This window comes from Sapajus apella, unplaced genomic scaffold, assembly GCF_009761245.1.
Source record: "Sapajus apella isolate SASKATOON/1434 unplaced genomic scaffold, GSC_monkey_1.0 scaffold146, whole genome shotgun sequence".
NCBI lineage: Eukaryota > Metazoa > Chordata > Mammalia > Primates > Cebidae > Sapajus > Sapajus apella.
Window position 1 is genome coordinate 892402 of NW_022437086.1, and position 21439 is coordinate 913840.

At 44.1% G+C, this 21439-nt stretch overlaps 1 protein-coding gene across 4 annotated transcripts in view; it reads right to left on the minus strand.

Annotated features, from left to right (window-relative positions):
• Positions 1–21439, minus strand: part of NIPSNAP2 (nipsnap homolog 2) — a 35387-nt gene that overhangs the window by 1636 nt on the left and 12312 nt on the right. For 2 of the 4 annotated variants that reach the window (XM_032264737.1, XM_032264739.1), the window contains exons 2-9: positions 21149–21288; positions 21018–21063; positions 17903–17997; positions 17196–17266; positions 15646–15786; positions 14264–14295; positions 4249–4343; positions 1465–1548 (exon numbers count right to left, since the gene is read on the minus strand). In XM_032264737.1, coding sequence (XP_032120628.1) covers positions 1465–1548; positions 4249–4343; positions 14264–14295; positions 15646–15786; positions 17196–17266; positions 17903–17997; positions 21018–21063; positions 21149–21288 — 704 coding nt within the window. Of the gene's footprint in view, positions 1–1464; positions 1549–4248; positions 4344–13385; positions 14119–14263; positions 14296–15645; positions 15787–17195; positions 17267–17902; positions 17998–21017; positions 21064–21148; positions 21289–21439 lie in introns of those variants that run through there. The other 2 variants (XM_032264741.1, XM_032264738.1) reach the window with 2 other exon arrangements.

A 21439-nucleotide genomic window follows, 5' to 3' on the forward strand; every position in this document is an offset into this window, starting at 1 on the left:
TTTTTTTTTTTTTGAGATAGAGTCTCGCTCTGTCGCCCAGGCTGGAACGCAGTGGTACAATCTCTACCTCCGAGGTTCAAGCTATTCTCCTGCTTCAGCCTCCAGAGTGGAGACAGGTTTCATCATGTTGGCTAGGCTGCTCTTGAACTCCTGACCTCAGATGATCTGCCCACCTCAGCCTGCCAAAGTGCTGGGATTACAGGCATGAGCCACCGCACCAGCCTGAAATATACTTGCCATGCAACATGGCTGGTACTGATTACCTCTACCAACATCACTGGGTTACATTCAGCCCAACCGTTTTCTTATAAAAATCAAGCAAACAGGGTTTTGTAATGTATATATTTATGCATGTGCACATGCATGTCTATGTACCCATGTATACATACTGTACATACTGGAAGTTTAATTTATATAATTTCAAAATCACTCTTTAATTCATGTATTAAGTTCTGGTTTGGGGTACTAACAATTTTGATGGAAAAAGAAAGCTAGAAAAAATTGTATTCGTGTAATAAGTTTTCAGAGAATACAGAAATCTACAAAAAAAGGTACTTACGTCATATTTACAACATCCCAGGGTCTAAAAACTGTACCAGACGACATGCACATTTGAAAGAATGAGCGGTGGCACACGCCTGTAATCCCAGCACTCTGTGAGGCCGAGGCGGGTGGATCACAAGGTCAGGAGTTTGAGACTAGCCTGGCCAATATGGTGAAATTCCGGCTCTACTAAAAATACAAAAATTAGCCGGGCGCAGTGGCAGGCGCCTGTAGTCCCAGCTACTCGAGAGGCTGAGGCAGGAGAGTTGCTTGAAGTCGGGAGGCAGAGATTGCAGTGAGCTCAGGTCGTGCCACTGTACTCCAGCCTGGGCAAGAGAGTAAGACTCTATCTCCCCCACCCCGTCAAAAAAAGGAAAATAAAAAACGAATTCTGTCTCAAAAAAAATTAAAAAAAGGAAAAAAAAGAACATTCTGCTATGTTGAAAAAAAGTCTTGTAAGTATTAGAGAAAAATTTACTATCTCCCATCCCCACAACCTGATGATTCCCTACCCTAGCAACATACTATTAAAAAAGCCACCCAGGGCTGGGCATGGTGGCTCACGCCTGTAATCCCAGCACTTTGGGAGGCTCAGGCGGGCAGATCACAAAGTCAGGAGTTTGAGACCAGCCTGACCAACATGGTGACACCCCATCTCTACTAAAAATACAAAAATCAGCCGGGCGTGGTGGCATGTGCCTGTAATTCTAGCTACTCAGGAGGCTGAGGCAGGAGAATCGCTTGAACCCAGGAGGTGGAGGTTGCAGTGAGCCAAGGTCGCACCACTGTACTCCAGCCTGGGTGACAGAGCAAGACTCTATCCCCCACACCCCGGAAAAAGCCACCTGTCAGTGTTAGGGTGAAAGAACGTGACTGAAACAGTAAGACAAAAATAATATTTGGTGGCCATTAGGAGATTACCTGTGTAATATACCAATTCCTCCCAGCCGTGTTTGTGCCATGCAGCATTCCGTATGTCTTCCCTGGTCTGAAGATCCCTGTAGGCTTAAAAATAACCAAACAGAGAAGTAAGACTTAAAACGTACACCCCACATTTCACCTGCACATCTGTTAAGGTCTTGCTTTACCTGGGAATCTAGTTTTCTGAGGGACTACTTCAGGTGTATACTACTGAGCTGAGAAAATTGTGAGCTGGTTATTCTGAGCAAAATTATATTAGGCCATGTGGGAAAAGCAAAATTTCAGTCTTTTTTTTTTTTGAGACAGGGTCACTCTGTCACCTAGGCTGGAGTGCAGTGGCACGATGCTGGCTCACTGCGGCCTTGACCTTCCAGGCTCAAGTGACCCTCCCACCTCAGCCTCCCGAACAGCTGGGACTACAGACATGTGCTACCACATTGGCTAATTTTTGTCTTTTTTTGTGCCCAAGCAGGTGTCAAACTCCTGGGCTCAAGTCATCAGACTGCCTTGGCCTCCCGAAGTGCTAGGATTACAGGTATGGGCCACCATGCCTGACCCATTCCTTTTCTTAAGTTAAAAAAATTATTTACTTGTTTGTTTGTTTGAGATGGGGTCTCACTATGTTGCCCAGGCTGGTCTCAAACTCCTGGACTCAAGTGATCCTGACTCAGCCTCCCAAACTGCTGGGATTTGAGGTGTGAGCCACCACAACTGGCCACAATCCCCTCTAAAGCTTTACAATCTAGTGAATACAAGATATGCCTTTATGAACCAAGTGAACTTCTCTAACAACACGTTAAATTCATGACCAGAAACTGAGACCACAGATAAGCAATGTCAGATTCAATTCAACATTTATCTTGCACGACACCGATCTGGGCAGGGGCTGTGTTCCATGCCGTGAAGCCCCAGGATATGAGGCAGGCAAGGTCAGCTGTGGAGTGCCGGGCCCACGCTAGGACATGGCGCTCAGGGGAGCATGGCAGGGAATGACAGAGCTTCTGGAAATGTGCGAGCTGACCAGGCGGATGTTGAAGCTGAAAAGGAATCACTGACGTAGGAATGAGAAGGTGCCTCAGGTGAAGGGGGATCACCTGGGTCACAGTACAATTCACAGGTATCTCATCCAGATGCCTTGGTTCGTTTTTTTTTTTTGTTTTTTTTTTGAGATGGAGTCTCCCTCTGTCGCCCAGGCAGGAGTGCAGTGGCTTGATCTCGGCTCACTGCAACCTCTGCCTCCCAGGGTCAAGTGATTCTCCTGCCTCAGCCTCCTGTGTAGCTGGGACTACAGGCATGCACCATCACATGTGGCTGATTTTTTTTTTTTTTTTTTTTTGGGACAGAGTCTCACTCTGTTACCCAGGCTAGAGTGCAGTGGTGTGATCTCGGCTCACTGCAACCTCTGCCTCCTGGGTTCAAGTGATTCTCCTGCCTCAGCCTCCTGAATAGTTCGGACTACAGGTGCGTGCCACCACACCTGGCTAATTGTTTTCTGTATTTTTTTAGTGGAGACAGCATTTCACCATATTAGCCAGGATGATCTCAATCTCCTGACCTCAAGATACTCCCGCCTCAGCCTCCCAAAGTGCTGGGATTACAGGTGTGAGGCACCGCACCGGGCCTAAATTTTTGTATTTTTAGTAGAGATGAGGTTTCACTATGTTGGCCAGGCTGGTCTCTAATTCCTGACCTCAGGTGATCCATCCACCTCGGCCTCCCAAAGTGGTGGGATTACATGTGTGAGCCACTGTGCCCAGCCAATATCTTAATTATATATATATATATATATATATTTTGAGACAGTCATGCTCTGTTGCCCAGGCTGGAGTGGCACAGTCATAGCTTACTGCAGCCTTGAACTCCTGGCCTCAAGCAATCCCCCTCCTCATCTTGCTGTTGCTCTTTGAAGTCTGAGTCCTCCCCACATGGCAAAGACATGGGGTCTGCCCTGTGTTCCCACAGCCTCTGTGAGAGCTCCGTATTCACATTCTGGTGCCTGACTGTTTGCAGTTCCAGACTCCTGCATCTGGGAGGCCCTCTCCAGGCAGCTACAGGTGCTGATGTGAATGGAGCACGCACCTGGCTTGACCTCTGCCCGACAGCCTAAGGGACGGAACCTTCATCTATCCAATCCGGCCCATGTAGCACCTGTCCTTATTAAGAGACAGGAATGCCTGGGAGGGCTGCATACTGCAGAAGCTACAACAGTAATGACAGTTCCACTCAGGGCTCTGGGGGCTCAGGAGGAGTGATGAGGTTCACTAGCAGGGACAGGGTGACATCTGGGTCAGGCCTGGAAATACACCAAAGACCGCACCAAACAAAAGTGGGTGGGGATGGAAAAGGTGTGGGGTCTGTGTCCTAAGACAGTGGAACCACGTCACAAAAGCAGGCAGTGAGACTGTGCAGGGAGCTGCTGTTCTGGGGAAAAGGCAGGCCTGTCTGCTGAGGCAGTAGCAAGTCAGTCTATACAAAAAGGCTGGGCCCACTCTGCAGAAGGCACTCGGCCTTCCCTGGCCTCCTCCTCCCATGGCTGCCTGCTCACCCCTTCTTCCTTTCTCCATCATCCCCAATCATTTTCAGCTCACTAATGCCACGTATCTGTGGACTTTCACTGCTGGCCTTGCTAGTCCCAGACAGCCTCATGCATACTGTCCCTCTGTGATGTCTGGATCTGCTGCAGTGGTTAAGGTTACTGACCCAAGATGTGCTCTACTGCCCAGTACAACTTAGTAATGAACTCTAAAATCTGAACAACTTGAAAAGAAAGAAAAAAACAGATACCCCAAAGATGGTGGACCATGTACAGCTGCCCGATCTGAGAGAAGAATCCTCCCACAGCTTCGTTACCATCCTGTCTGAAGCGGATCGCGCGAGCCCTGTAAGAGTGAGGCGATGTTGAAGACACTGAATCAGATACACTAGCGAGAAACAGTAGACCAAGTTTCCCCATCCTCAGGGCAGGCTATTCAAAATGGGGACTAATTGCTTATCAAATTGTTATCAAGTTCTCTAATGCAAATAAGTTACTTTATTATTTTTGAGATGGAGTCTCATTCTGTCACCCAGGCTGGAGTGGAGTGGCACAGTTATAGGTCACTGCAACCTCCACCTCCTGGGTTCAAACAATTCTCTTGCCTCAACCTCCTGAGAAGCTGGGATTACAGGTGCCCACCACCAGGCCTGACTTTTTCTTTTTTTTTTTTTTTTTTAAGATGGAGTTTCGCTCTTGTTGCCCAGGCCAGGCTGATATCAGTCTGCCCCACTGCAGCCTCCCAAAGTGCCAGGATTATAGGTATGAGCCACAGACCAGCCTACAGCCCTTTATTTTTTTTGAGACAGAGTCTTGCTCTGTTGCCCAGGCTGTAGAACATTGGCAGGATCTTGGCTCACTGCAACCTCTGCCTCCCAGGTTCAAGCGATTCTCCTGCCTCAGCCTCCTGAGTAGCTGGGATTACAGGTGTGCACCACCACGCCTGGCTAATTTTTGTATTTTTAGTAGAGACGGGGTTTCACCACATTGGCCAGGCTGGTCTTGTACTCCTGACCTCAAGTGATCTGTCCACCTCAGCCTGCCTAAGTGCTGGGATAACAAGTGTGAGCTGCTGTGCCCAGTTCAGAGCCCTTTAATGTAAACACCTTTCACACTTGCGTCAGATACTTAAAAATATATATATTTAGCCAGGCGTGGTGGCTCACGCCTGTAATCCCAGCACTTTGGGAGGCCGAGGCGCGTGGATCACTTGAGGTCAGGGGTTCGAAACCAGGCTGTCCAGCATGGTGAAACCCTGTCTCTACTAAAAATACAAAATTAGCTGGGCATGGTGGCAGGCGCCTGTAATCCCAGCTACTCGGGAGGCTGAGGCAGGAGAATCGCTTGAACCTGGGAGGCGGAGGTTGTAGTGAGCCAAGATCGTGCCACTGCACCCCAGTCTGGGCAACAAGAGCAAAACTCCATTTCAAAAGAAAGTGTGTGTGTGTGTGTGTGTGTGTGTGTGTGTGTGTGTATAGTGATGCATCTAAATTCCTAAAAATGTTTTTAAAATGTACCTATTTTTTCAAAAGCAGTTTTTTAGATCAAAGGTGAAAAGGAAGGGAGTTCAAATGACATAGGGAGGTCACCAGAAGATGCACAGTTAAGTTCTATCAGGAGATTACACACCATGTGTTACCCAGTCAACCCATACCACTCTGCCCAGGCTCTGGCCTGAAGTCTCAGTCACATTAGGGTCCCACAGCTGACAAGACTTGGGAAGACAGATTCATTCTAATTCATTCAAAAGAGCTGGCAGCATATAAACAAGGATAGCAACCTACTAATACTGACGGTAAAAGACGTCACTCTCAAGGCACAAGATGCTTGAGTTGGCCTGGCTGAGCATTCTCTTCCTGGAGGCAAACCTCATATGTACTGAATGACGACATCTCAAAAGGAGGAACAAAATCCAAGCAAGAGTGATTTCTTGTGAGTGATGAAGTCTTTCCACAGGCAGGGTCTCACTCTGTCACCCAGACTGGAGCACAGTGGCTCAGCTGACTGCAGCCTTGAATGCTTGGGCTCGAGGGAGCCTCCTGCCTTGGCCTCCTGACTAGTTGAAACTTTAGCCCTGCACCACTAAGCACAGCCAATTCTTTTTTTTTTTTCTTTTTTTTAGAGACAGGGCCTTGCTATGTTGCCCGGGCTGGTCTTGAACTCCTGGGCTCAAGCGATCCAGTCTCCTTAAAATCACTCGACACCTCTGCTCTAATCCACCTTGAGCTAAATGCCACAATGGGGACCTTACCTAAGCACTCCGGTTCCTTTAGGATAAAAAAGGGACTTCTTGCTATTGTCCCCATAGATTTTTAGCCACAAATAAGATGACATCTTTAATCTTAACATTGAGAATTAAGTGATCAATATCTTCCCACAAAATTACAAATCTGATTATTGAAATTAAGCAAATCACTCCAATGTGCATTCTAACTCTATTCAGAAGAACAAAACCTGGCTTTCATTAATAGTAATAAATATTCCAGATTATTCATTTCATTCTGAATTTTTGTAATTTAGTTGTGATAGGCAAACAAAACATACTTGCCTTAGCCTGGTAACAATCAGAAGCCTGTATAGACGAGGTGTTCACCATCTTAAATAGTTACCTATGTGCCAAAATATAAATTGAATGCTGAACTGGCTTTATAAATAACTTTTTTTTTTGAGACAGACTTTTGCTCCTGTTGCTGGGGCTGGAGTGCAGTGGTGCAATCTCGGCTCACTGCAACCTCCACCTCCCGGGTTCCAGTGATTCTCCTGCCTCAGCCTCCTGAGTAGCTGGGATTACAGGCATGCACCACCATGCCCAGCTAATTCTGTATTTTTAGTAGAGACGGGGTTTCTCCATGTTGGTCAGGCTGGTCTTGAACTCCCGACCTCAGGTGATCCACCCGCCTCAGACACCCAAAGTGCTGGTATTACAGGTGTGTGCCTCTGCACCCGGACAAATTTTAAAAGTTAACTGAATAACCTAGGTATGTCCCTGTGGATTCCACGAGGATCACATCTTGATCAGCAATGTGCAAAAACTGAACCAGTGAGTGATCCTGTTCTGTCAACAGCTCAATGATGAACACCAGTAGTCCAAAAACAAAAGCACAAAAATTGTATATAATTGTTGCATATAATCAAATATGTATGTCTTAGTTTTCAAATAAGAAATTCTAACTTGTATGATTTAGCCTTTGATGATCTAATGAGGAAAGATTCATTAGAAATAAAGATGACAGAACTATTTGTTGGAGGTAGAGGGGATCTCAGGAATTATTTCATGCACAGCAGGAAACTTCCTAACGAAAACAAGAGAAAAACAGGGGCTGGGCACAGTGGCTCATGCCTGTAATCCTGGCACTTTCGGAGCTAGGGCAAGCAGGTCACTTGAAGTAGGAGTTTGAGAACAGCCTGGCCAACATGGCAAAATCCTGTCTCTACTAAAAATACAAAAAATTAGCCAGGTGTGGTGGTGCATGCCTGTAATCCCAATTACTTGGGAAACTGAGGCAGGTGACTCGCTTGAACCCTGGAGGGAGAGGCTGCAGTGAGCCAAGATCACGGCACTGCACTCCAGCCTGGGTGACAGAGCAAAACTCCATCTCAAAAAAAAAAAAAAAAAAAAAACACGATATAAGTTGAATATAAGAAAAAGGCACAAGGATATAAGTTCTCATTTAAAGGTAAAGAAGCTAAGAGTAGCCACGTGCAGTGGTTCACGCCTGTAATCCCAGCACTTTGGGAGGCCAAGGCAGGGGGATCACAATGTCTGGAGTTCGAGACCAGCCTGATCAACATGGTAAAACCCGTCTCTACTAAAAATACAAAACTTAGCCAAGCGTGATGGTGGGTGCCTGCAATCCCAGCTACCTGGGTGGCTGAGGCCGGAGAAGTGTTTGAACCTGAAAGGTGGAGGTTGCAGTGAGCTGAGATCATGCCACTGCACTCCAGCCTGGGCAACAGAATGAGACCCTGTCTCAAAAAGAAAAAGGAAGCCAAGAGTGAGAGCTGTCAAGTAACTCACACTCAGGGCTTTTTCTCAGCACCATGTGGCCTCCCTCTTTGCAGGTGAATAATGTTATGAAATGCCTGTAGGAAACAGAAATGGCACGTTTCCAAAGAAAAGTAAGTTAACAGGCCGGGCGCGGTGGCTCAAGCCTGTAATCCCAGCACTTTGGGAGGCCGAGGCGGGTGGATCACGAGGTCAAGAGATCGAGATCATCCTGGTCAACATGGTGAAACCCCGTCTCTACTAAAAATACAAAAAATTAGCTGGGCATGGTGGTGCGTGCCTGTAATCCCAGCTACTCAGGAGGCTGAGGCAGGAGAATTGCCTGAACCCAGGAGGCGGAGGTTGCGGTGAGCCGAGATCGCGCCATTGCACTCCAGCCTGGGTAACAAGAGCGAAACTCCGTCTCAAAAAAAAAAAAAAAAAAGAAAAGTAAGTTAACGTAACTACTTCAAAGGAACACACACCCCCTCCAACAAAAGAAAAAAAAAAACTGAGGTACAGAAATGTCAAGTTTCAAAGAAAAAAAAGCCCAAAATCTTTTATTGAATTAGATAAACATGTATGCTTACTTCAGATTCTTTTAGGAAACTACTCCAGTGTTTCAAAATTAATATATATAGTTTGAGATGGAGTCTCGCTCTGTCACCCAGGCTGGAGTGCAGTGGTGCCATCTCGGCTCACTGCAGCCTCACTGCTGGGACTACAGGTGTGGCCACCATGCCCAGGTAATTTTTTTTTTTTTGTATCTTTAGTACAGACAGGGTTTTACCATGTTGGCCAGTCTGGTCTCAAACTCCTGACCGCAAGTCATCTGTCTGCCTTGGCCTCCCAAAGTGCTGGATTACAGGTGTGAGCCACCAGGCCCGGCCAATAGTTTAAGCTTCCAAAGAAATCTCATAATGAAATATGGAGGCTGGTAAAAAGCAAACAGCAACAATCTCACCATCACAGAACCCTACACGTCACCAGTGCTTTTCTTTCCATTTCCTGTCCCGGGCACTGACTTCAGCTAACCAATGACCAATAGTTTATCCCTGCATCCCTCTTAATCATCGAGGCATTTTTTTTTTTTTTTTTTTTGAGACAGGTCTTGCTCTGTTGCCCAGGCTGGAGTGTAGTGGCATGATCATAGCTCACTGCAGCCTCAACCTCCTGGGTTCAGTGATCTTACTGCTCAGCCTTCAGAGTAGCTGTGACTACAGGTATGCACCACTGCACCTGGCTAATTTTGCATTTTTTGTAGTGGATGAGGTTTTACTATGTTGCCAAGGCTGGTCTTGAACTCCTGGGCTCAAGGGACCTTCCCACCTTAGCCGCCCAGTATTGAGATTAAAGGCATAGGCCATAGCACCCAGCCTACCGAGGATTTATATGTCTTCTTATCTTTTAATAGTCAGGATATCCCAAAAGTGTTGTATCATAATGGTGAAAGCTGGTATTTTGTTACAATTGTATCAGTGTGCTTCTTGTGTTTCACCATTCAGTTTAAGGTAGTTGCTGGGAGGACAAGAACAGATTTATGATTTAAATCAGGGCTGGTAAACTGGCCCTCTGGCTAAACCGCACCATCTGTTGATGGGCATTTGGGTTCTTTCTACCTGTTGGCTGTTATAAAACATGCTGCTATGAGCACTTACAGTTTATATGGATGTTTGCTTTCTAACTTGCATTATTTAGGCTTTGATGACCCAAGAAGTAAAGATTTTCACTTATACACATAAGTGTCCACATGGATGGTATCTTTTGGGTAGACACCCAGGAGTGGAACTGCAGGGTCATATGTGTATTTTTTGTTTGTTTGTCTGAGATGGAGTCTTGCTCTGTTGCCCAGGCTGGAGTGCAGAGGCATGATTTCCCCTCACTGCAACCTCCACCTCCTGGGCTCAAGCGATTCTCGTGCCTCAGACTCCTGGGTAGCTAGGATTGCATGTGCCCACTCCCACGCCTGGCTAAGTTTTTGACATATATATTTTTTAGTACAGACAGGGTCTTGCCATGTTGGCCTGGCTGGTCTCAAATTCCTGACCTCAGATGATCCGCCCCCCTCAGCCTCCGGAAGTGTTGGGAGTACAGGCATGGGCCACCGCATCTGGCCCATATGTAATTTCGTGTTCACTATTGTGAGGGACTACTAGACTATTTTCCAAAGTGGCTGCACCATTTTACATTCCCACCGGCAATACAGGAAGGGTCCACTTCTTCCTCACCTAACCAACACGTTATTATCCATCTCTGTTTAGTCACAGCCCTCCCAGGCCAGGAACTGGTATCTCATCACAGTTTCACTTTGCATTTCCATGACTAAGGATGCTGGGTCCCTTTTCATAAGCTTATGAAGCATTCATGTGTTTTCTTTGGTGAAATGCCTATCCAAATCCTTTGCTGGTTAAAAAGCAGTTTTACAATTTATTTTATTAATTTTTTATTTAATTTAAAAAATTTTATTTAATTTTAATTTACAATTATTTAATTCTTATTTTGAGACAGGGTCTGTATAGCCCAGGCTGAAGTGCGGTGGCATGATCTCAGCTCACTGCAACCACTGCCTTCCAGGTTCAGGTAGTTCTTGTGCCTCAGGCTCCCGAGTAGATGAGATTACAGGCATGTGCCACCACACCTGGTTAATTTTTTTTTTTTTTTTTTTTTTTTTTGAGATGGAGTCTCGCTCTGCTGCCAGGCTGGAGTGCAGTGGCACGATCTTGGGTCACTGCAACCTCCGGCTCCTGGATTGAAGCGATTCTCCTGCCTCAGTCTCCCGAGCAGCTGAGACCACAGGCGCCTGCCACCACACCCAGCTAATGTTTGTATTTTTAGTAGAGACACAGTTTCACCATGTTGGCCAGGATGGTCTGGATCTCTTGACCTTGTAATCGGCCCGCCTTGGCCTCCCAAAGTGCTGGGATTACAGGCATGAGCCACCGTGCCTGGCCTAAAAATTTTTTAAATGTATTTTTTATTTTGGTAAAAAACGCCTAAAATTGAAGTTACCATCTTACCTATTTTTATGTTTACAGTTCAGTAGTGTCAAGTATATTTACACTGTTGTGCCACAGATCTCCAAAACATTTTCATTTTGTAAAACTGAAACTCTATACTCATTAAATTCAAACTCTGTCTTCTCCTCTGCCCAGCCCCTGGCAACCATTTTTTCCATTTTCTGTTTCTGTTTTTTTTTTTTTTTTTTTAAGACAATCTCTCCATCACTAGGCTGGAGCGTAGTGGCACAATCTCGGCTCACTGCAACCTCCACTTCCTGGGTCCAAGTGATTGTCCTGCCTCAGCCTCCTGAGTAGCTGGGATTACAGGCATGCACCACCATACCCAGCTAATTCTTATATTTTTAGTAGAGATGGGGTTTGGCCATGTTGGCCACGCTGGTCTCAAACTCCTGAGCTCAGGTGATCCACCCACCTTAGCCTTCCAAAGTGCTGGGATTACAGGTGTGCCCCACAATACCCAGCCAACAATTTCTTTATCCATATATCTATTGATGGATATGTGGGTTGCTTCTACCTCTTGGCTACCACAAATAAAGCTATGATAAACAGGGGTATGCAAATATCCTTTAGATGTGCTTTGAATTCTTTTGGATATATACCCAGAAGTGGAACTGGTAAATCACACTGAATTCCATTTTCAATGTATGTATCTACTTATTTTCTGAGAGTTTCACTCGTTACCCAGGCTGAAGTGCAATGGTGTGATCTTGGCTCACTGCAACCTCTGCCTCCCAGGTTCAAGTGATTCTCCTGCCTCAGCCTCCCAAGTAGCTGGGATTACAGGCATGCACCACCACGCCCGGTTAATTTTGCATGTTTAGTAGAGATGGGATTTCTCCATGTTGGTCAGGCTGGTCTCAAACTCTTGACCTCAGGTGATCAACCCATCGTGGACTCCCAAAGTGCTGGGATTACAGGTGTGAGCCACCGCACCCAGTCTATTTATGTATTGTTTATTTTTGTGAGAAAAGGTCTCGCTGTATCCCACAGGTGGGAGTACAGTGGCATGATCACAGCTCACTGCAGTCTCCATCTCCCCAGGCTCCAGCCATCCTCCCACCTCAGCTCCTGAGCAGCTGAGACTACAGGCATGTGCCACCACCAAGCCTGGCTAGTTTTTTTTTTTTTTTTTTTTTTTTTTTTTTTTAATAGAGACAGGGTTTTGCTATGTTGCCCAGGCTGGTCACCAACTCCCAGGATCAAGGGATCCTCCCGCCTTGGCCTCTTAAAATCCTGGGATTACAGGTATGAGCTACCACGCCTGGCTGCTATCATTTAAAGTTCTTTACCTATTTTTTAATTGAGTTATCTGTAATCTTATTATTGAGTTGTAAGAATTCTTTGTATATTCTGAATCCAATTTGCTTCTCAGATATACGATAAGCAAATATTTTATTCCAGTATATGAATTGTCTTTTTAATTAAAAAACATTTTTTTTAATATCACTGAGAGTAAGGTATTATTTTTGGTTTCAAGACAGTCTTGCTGTCACCCAGGCTGTAGTGCAATGGGGTGATCTCGGCTCACTATAAACTCTGTCTCTCAGGCTCAAGTGATTCTCCTGCCTCAGCCTCCTTAGGAGCTGCAACTACAGGCACACAGCACCCCAACAGGCTAATTTTTGTATTTTTAGTAGAGATAGGGTTTCACCATGTTGTCCAGGCTGGTCTCAAACTCCTGACCTCAGGCGATCTTTCCACCTTGGCCTCCCAAAGTGCTGGGATTACAGCTGTGAGCCACCATGCTCAGACTAATTTTTTATTGTTTTGAGACAGGGTCTTATTCTGTCACTCAGGCTGGAGAGTAGTGGCACAATCGTGGCTCACTGCAGCCTTGACCTTTCAGGTTCAGGTGATCCTCCCACCTCTCAGCCTCTCGAGGAGCTAGGACTACAAGTACATCCCACCATGCCTGGTTAATTTTTGTATTTTTTTTGTAGAGTCGGGGTTTTGTTATGTTGCCCAGGCTGCGAAAGTCTCAGATGTCTGGGTTCAAGGAATCCTCCTGCCTCAGCCTCCCAAAAGCGCTTGAATTACAGGCATGAGTCATGCCTGGCCTTTATTTTTATTTTTAATTTATTTTATTTATTTGAGACACAGTCTCACTCTGTCATCTTGGCTGAAGTGCAGTGGCATGATCTTGGCTCACTGCAACCTCTGCCTCCTAGGTTCAACCAATTCTTCTGCCTTAGCCTCCCAAGTAGCTGGGACTACAGGCATGCACCACCATGCCCAGCTAATTTTTTTTAATTTTTAATAGAGACAGGGTTTCACCATGTTGGCCAGGATGGTATTATCTCCTGACCTTGTGATCTGCCTGCCTTGGCCTTCCAAAGTGCTGGGATTACAGGCATGAGCCACCGCACCCAGCCAACTATTTTTATTTTTGAGACAGTGTTTCACTCTGTTGCCCAGGTTGGAATGCAGTGGTGTGATCTTGGCTCACTGCAACCTCTGTCTTCTGGGCTTAAGCAATTCTCCAACTCAGCTTCCCAAAAAATAGCTGTGACCTCAGGCATGTGGCATCACAGCTCGCTAGTTTAATTAATTTATTTATTTTGGTAGAGATAGTAGTCTTGCCATGTTGCCCAGACTGGTCTTGAACTCCTGGGCTCAAGTGATTCCCCTGCCTTGGCCTCTCAAAGAGCTGGGATTATAGGCATGAGCCACACTGCACCTGGCCAGTCTTTCTCATTTCTAAAGCCTACTGGGACTGACAGGGATTCTGTTGAATCTATAGATCAACTAGTGGAAAAATTGGTTTTCTACTCAAACTAGCAGGGAAAAAAAAGAAGAAACTATTAGTGACGTGCTCTGTATATGTGACAAAAGTAATGTTTCAGAAAAGATGATATCCAAGAAGTATTTAAATTAACCTTCTGCAATATTGGTGTTTCCTTTAAAAAAAAAAAAAAAGGTGCTTATCTTTTAAAAATATATACAGTACTGAACCATTTATGAATGAAACAGAATGTTGTCTGGGATCTAATTCCAAACAATCTGGGTTGAAGGAGTTAAACCTAAACGAGATTGGCCACATGTTAATTATTGAAGCAAAGTGATGGATGTGGCCAGAGTACCCCATTATTCTCTCTAGTTTTGTATGTTTGAAAAACCTCATAATAAGAACATCAAACAAAACGTTAGTCTAGTGTCAAGCCATGGTAGTATCCTTAGATTTTTTTTCCCTAGAATTAACACTATGGCCTAAACTAATCTGTCAATAAGACTTAAAAACTCACCATTTAGTAATACACTCACCAGTAATTGCCCCATTCAATCATGGTTCCTGGCTGAAAACAGATTTAGATTTGGTTTGTTAGTTCTTCTGTGGAAAAAATACAGAAACAGCAAATAGCAGTATAAAAAAACATTAAGTGACAAAACTACTTTAAAAAACCTTTTTCTTTTTTTGAGACAAAGTCTTGCTCTGTTGCCCAGGCTGGAGTGCCGTAGCTCAATCTCAGCTACTGCAACCTCTGCCTCGAGTTCAATTGATTCTCCTGCCTCAGCCTCCCGAGTAGCTGGTATTACAGGCGGCTGCCACCATGTCCGGCTAAGTTTTTGTATTTTTAGTAGAGACAGAGTTTCACTGTGTTGGCCAGGCTAGTCTCAAACTCCTGGCCTCAAGTGATCCACCCATCTTGGTCTCCCATAGTGCTGGGATTATGGGAGTGAGCCATTGCACCCAGCCAAAACTTTATTTTTTTAATTTAATAGAGACAGGGTCTCACTATGTTGTTTAGGCTGGTCTCAAACTTCCAGGCTCAAGCGATCCTTCAACCTTGGCCTCCCAAAGTGTTAGGATTACAGGCGTTAGCCACTGTACTTGGCCTGTATCCCTTTTAATGATGCTGTTACATGGGGCTTTCTTTCTAGTCCTCAGTAGGAAAATGTCTAGAAAGTGTTATGAAATATTATTGCCCTTTATTCTTATCACATTGTATAATTTTTCAACAGTTACAATATTGATTAGCTGCTCTCGTTTAACCACAATAGATGGTGCATATTGTACTTCGTCCTGCACTTTAGGTCTTTCTTCTTAAAAACAGAAATGCTAGGCCGGGTGCGGTGGCTCAAGCCTGTAATCCCAGCACTGTGGGAGGCCGAGGCGGGTGGATCACGAGGTCAAGAGATCGAGACCATCCTGGTCAACATGGTGAAACCCCGTCTCTATTAAAAAAAAATACAAAAAATTAGCTGGGCATGGTGGCGCGTGCCTGTAATCCCAGCTACTCAGGAGGCTGAGGCAGGAGAATTGCCTGAACCCAAGAGGCGGAGGTTGCGGTGAGCCGAGATCTCGCCATTGCCCTCCAGCCTGGGTAACAAGAGTGAAACTCCGTCTCAAAAAAAAAAAAAAAAAAAAAAAAAACAGAAATGCTGTTTGGAAAAATATCAAATAATAAGCATTATGTGGTGTAAGGCCATAAAACGCAAAAGAGCTTAGCCTGGTGACAGTGTGAGACCCAGTCTTAAAATATACATGTATATTTATATATATATGTGTGTGTGTGTGCGTGTATATATATAGAATGCTAAACACACATCACAGAAGGTAAACACAAGTTCTGTTGTCAGCCTTACAAAGTGCTTGTGCTTATTCACAGAACAGCAAAAGGAATAACTCATATTTCTGTACTTACTCGGAGTTGGTAAGACCTGAGTTCATATATATTAGGTCCTGATCGTGGGACAGGCTCATTCCAGAAACTGAACTCCAATAGGAGCTGATTCTTCCTAGAGAGAAGCATGTCACTTCTTGCCTTACGGAATTCCAAAAAGTCCTTTGAGTAAAAAAAATGTGCTCATGAAATCTTCTAATACTTATATATAAGCCCATTTCAGTAACATTTATATTTCTACAGAATACTATAATAATAAGCAGGTCCCAGTTGGCCTGAGACAGTCCCAGGTTACATCTGTTTAGCTGGTGTAATCATTAATAGCATTCCTTTTCAGTCTCATAAGTGTCCAGGTTTAGATGACAAATTACATAGTGATCCTAATTATTTAGATGGCAATGTAAACCAATTTAATTTTCTTTATTTTTAGATTCTTCTAACAGTGTTTGATGGCACATCAATAGAAGTGGCATGCAGACTATGAAACAGCAGATAATTCAAAAGCTATTTATATTTGTCTGGAAAGCTATACAAAAGATTTTCTTTCCTAGTGATGTGTAGCTGTTAAATTTCTCCCTACTGCTGAGTACCTGCTAGTGAAGAGAGGGTGGAAAGCAAAGTCAGCCCAAGATAAAGTATATGTGTTTGGAAGACAGTTCCTGAAGTAGACAGATTTAGGTCATCCAGGGCTAATTGTGTCTGCCATGCTAATTGATACTCCAGTCACCAATTTTTTTTTTTTTTTTTTTGAGACAGTCTCACTCTGTTGCCCAGGCTGGAGTGCAGTGGTATGATCTCGGCTCACTGCAACCTCTGCCTCTCAGAATCAAGTGATCCTCATGCCTCAGCCTCCCACGTAGCTGGGATTACAGGTGTGCACCAACACGCCTGGCTAATTCTTGCATTTTTAGTAGAGATGAGGTTTTACCATGTTGGCCAGGCTGATCTCAAACTCCTGGCCTCAACTGATATGCCTGCCTTGGCCTCCCAAAGTGCTGGGATTATAGGCGTGAGCCACTACGCCCGGCCCAGTCATCAGTTTCAAGGTACCACCTTATCAGTTTCAAAGTACAATTGACTTTTTTTCTTTTTTGAGATGGAGTCTTACTCTTTCGCCAGGTTGGAGCGCAATGGCACGATCTCAGCTCACTGCAACCTCCGCTTCCCAGGTTCAAGCTATTCCCCTGCATCAGCCTCCTGAGTAGCTGGGATTACAGGCACACACCACCATGCCCGGCTAATTTTTTGTATTTTAGCAGAGACAGGATTTCACCATTGCCAGGATGGTCTAAATCTCCTGACCTCATGATCCACTCGCCTCGGCTTCCTAAAGTTCTGGGATCACAGGCGTGAGCCGCCGCGCCCGGCCTACAATTGACTTTTACAATAAGAACTATTATTTTAACAGTATTACAACTGTTTATATTTAAATACAACTTCAGGAGTCTAAACAATAAAATTTGTGACAAAAATGAAGTTTATTAACAAAAGCTGAAGACAGAAAAGTCATTTAATTCTGTACTAACATCTATATATCATTAGTCTAAGTAAACGTTTTTCAAAACCATTACCTTATTTTCTCTGAGTTTATTCATGACTTCTGTGAGGGCTGGATAGCCTCCTTCATACCTCCAGAGGTGGACTGAAATGAATTTTTAAAAATATACATTCAGAATTTCATGATATTACTATTTGAAAATGTTCTAGATAGGTGTAATGTTATCACAACACAAAACTGTAGACTGGGTGTGGTGGCTTGAGCCTGTAATCCCAGCACTGTGGGGGGCTTATGCAGGAGGATCACTTGAGGTCAGGAGTTCCAGACCAGACTGGCCAACATGGTGAAACCCCATCTCTACTACAAATACAAAAATTAGCTGGGTGTGGTGGCACGCGACTGTAATCCCAGCTACTTGGGAGGCCGAGGCAGGAGAATCGCTGGAACCCAGGAGGCGGAGGTTGCAGTGAGCCGAGATACCATGCACTCCAGCCTGGGTGACAGAGTGAGTCTCCGTCTCAAAAAACAGAACAACTATAATGCGCCACGTGTTGGCCTATAAGTTACATCATAAAGTTTCAGTAATAGATTCAAACATTGAAAGCTATTTTAAAAGGTTTATTTTTTTTTTGCATGAATTGTTGAAGAAACTACTTTAATCATAAAATTAGACTGAGACTTGGAAAGCTTTGATAAGAACAAGCATTAAATTAGAAAATTACTTAAGTGTTACATAAGGCTTAAGGAAGAAGTGTTTATTCCAAAGACTTCGCTTCCTACCAGCTTGGTCCTGCTCGCCATACCACGTGTTCCAAGTCCCCACCAAAGTACAAGGGTAGTGTTTATCTTCGTGAATCTTTGGCAACACCTCTTGACTTAAAGAGAAGAAACAGCAACACTAATTAAACAACCAGCAAAATTTGACCAGGTGGACAGCACCTGATCAGTAACAGGAAAAAGACTACCTACTAGTGTTCTAACAACTGACCTTAGAATATCCTTATGATAAAATGACATGTGGAATTAACCTTCTGGATGAATTCTGTTGAACTCCAACACCCTGCTGTTCAGAAGCTTAGGTTTCTGATACCCCAACTATCTAGAAGAGCTGTTGAACCAGTATAAAGATGGTACAGAGAAACCAAAGGTCCCAGGATTTCGGGAGTCTACTATTTTCCATTTGAGGGAAAAACAAATACCACCAAAAAACGTTCTGTTGGTTCCAACGACAGGAAGAATGAGAGACAAGGGAAGAGCAGAAAAGAACGCAGAAGAAATAAGGAAGATGGAAGGGAAGAAAGTCATGTTCAAGACAGGCAGACAACACAAGCAACACCAGCAGGCAGAGGAAACAGAAGCAGAGAACAAGCTGGCCTTCAGGAAGGAGGAAGAAGACAGAGCTGGAACACAACACATTCTGGAAGCGACCCCAACCTCCAATAGTCCCCAAGGGCATCAACGTGGCAGAAGAATCAAAATTAAAGATACAACGTGACGCATAAATTACGTTCTACTCAATTCAATGGGCGGAGGGGATGTGAGGAGTGTCACGTAGTCTTATATCAAACACACCAACCAATTCATTCCCACTCATTGTGCAGGGATGGGGGCAAAGCCATGTCAGGTCACGGCAGTGTATGAATTTAACAGGGGTGTCAGAGGGCAGCCTGGTTCCATGCCTTCCTATGGTCTAGATTCTAACACACAGGGAAAGGCAAAGGGAAGAGTGCAACTGTTTTATACCATGAGAAAAGCTAAAGCCTGTACACTTTTTGAATAGAAAAATTATGATGAAAAAGTATCACACAGATTCAACAATGGATGCAAAAGGGGATCAAGGGCAAGAAATGGAACCTGTTCACATTACTTGCTGACACTGAGTGATACTTAGCTAGTGATTACCACCAGATGCTGGGGCTACAGGAGCGGGGTATTTAAGTACCATGCGCTAACCAATTGTGCCACTGGAGCTCCGGAGGACCAGGGATGTCTAAATGACAAACAGAGAAAAGTTCCAAACGGCCCATGTTTAACTAACTGAAAACCCATACACCTTTATGACCCAGTATAGTGACCACATCCTGTGTACTTTAGGAAGAGTAGCATTTACTTTTTAAATTCGGATCTGATATTAAATGTATCTGATGTGTACTCATGACCGTTCAGAGTAACATGGGATGCATGAGAACGGAGGACGGAGAAAGAGGAATTATGCTAGGAAAATGTCAAACATTTCCTTTTGGTCGCATGACATGAGCAGGAATAAACGACCCTGCATTGGAGGCAGCCCAGGAAGGACGCCCAGTACCCAAGTCCCAGGTGGGATCCAGAGAGGGGCCTGGAGACAGGACCTAGGTTCTTCATCAACACAAAGTCACACATGGATTTGTAGCCACTCCTCTTTGCTGGGGACCCCAAACCTGCTCTTGGGAGCCCTGGCCTTACCTGAATGGAGGTTGTAAGGCAGGCAGTACTTGTACCCAGAACTGGATGGGTTGGGCAGAATCCCATTACTGGGACCCCTAAAAACCAGGCAGGAATTAAGTCTTTATGTTCTGGAAACAGGGAGCTGCTGAAAGTTTCAGAGAAAAGAAAAAACGTGATGAAAAAAGAAAACAGAACTCAAGCAGATCAATCTGACAAACTCTGGAGTAATGTATCACAGGGCAGGGAGGAGACACAGGTATAGCCTGGAGCCCAGAAAGGGAGTAAAAAGGCTACTTGGGAATGGGGCTCAAGAGGCTTAGAGAGCGAGACAGAGAAGGAAATGAGAACGAAAATACATGTCCGATGAAGAATGCATGGATCTGGGTGACAGACTCATCACAGAGAGCTAAGGAACGGGCTGAGTAAAACAAGGTGAGCCGCGCAGACATGGAAGTTGGAATAGCAAGGTGATTCTACATGCCGAGTTTGAAGTGAGAACACGACATCAAATAGAAATATGAACAGACAGCCGGAAATCCGAGACAGGAGATGAAGTGATAAGACAGGACAGAAAAGGTAATCCAGGAAAACATCCGTATAGGGAAAAACTCCATTTTATGAGAAAAGACTTAGAAATAAATATCTGCTTTGTTTTAGGGCATTTTTAAATAAAGAGAAATGTGCTGAAATGAGCAAGAAATTCAATGCTAGTATTACATTTCATAAACTATCTTCAAAAATAAAACATAACAAAAGATTTTTCTTCTAAAAAGTATGCTGATTATAGGGACAAAATTGCTTTCTTATCAAAGTAGTAGATATTAAAGGTAAAAAAAAAAAACAACCAACTTTTTCTTAACATTTGCTCACAATGGATCATTAAAATGCCATCTCTTTTGAGAGCCAATAAGCTTAGCTCTCCCTTTCGTCTTAAAGTTCACAAATTCTGTAAGAAGGCTTGGGTCTCAAATCACAGGAGAATCAGCGGAAGAGACTTGGATCCCCGAGAACAGAGGAGTTGGGAAGAAATGGCAGCTATGTTCAAATATACACAGGACTCTCACAGGGCAGTTTCACTTAGGGGAATCAATGAAGGATTCAGAGATGTAAATTCTTATTCCTAGCAATCAGAGCTGTCCAGATATGGAACTTACTTCACGACAGGCAGTCAGGAAGGTCTGCCGAAAGGACTCCAGCATTGGATAAGCAGATGGGTTAGACATCCTTGCAAAGTTCCTCCAAACCTAAGAGTCTGGTGACATTCTATGTGATGATTTAGCTATGTGAGTGCTTAAAATCAAAATGCCTTTGGCAATCTTATACAAAGCTCAGTTTAAGAGGCTCTGAATGTTCAGGTTCAAAGGAGAGGGATGAAAGATCTCTCTCTATGCTATCAAGTGTTAGTGGAATTAACTAACAAATAACATCATTATTTTTCCCCAAGTAAAGGATAGTTTGGTATACACACCAAATTTTGTTGTATGCTTCTAGGCATTCCGGTTTAACATTGTGAACTGAAACAAAAGAAAATTCAACGATAAACTTAGGAACAAACGGGAAAAGAGAGACAACTATGAAGATAGCAAACCTGTCACTCACACTGTAATTTGTAGAGACTGCTTGTTTCCTTTTTGGCTAGGAGATTGGAGTGAGCATCTTTTCTTGGATCAACTTTCCGGACAAATAAGGATTGAAGCCAGCTGTCTTCTCGAGATCTGTGGCTGGAAGATGTCCATGTCCTACAGAATAACAATGCCAACTTTATTAACACATGATTTACTAATTTTCATCTTACAATTAAATTTCTACCATGAATGCTGTCAGAAAGTGAGGATAAATTTGACTGAAGTCACAAACTGTACTTTACTCATGAATTTTTTCATTTCTTTG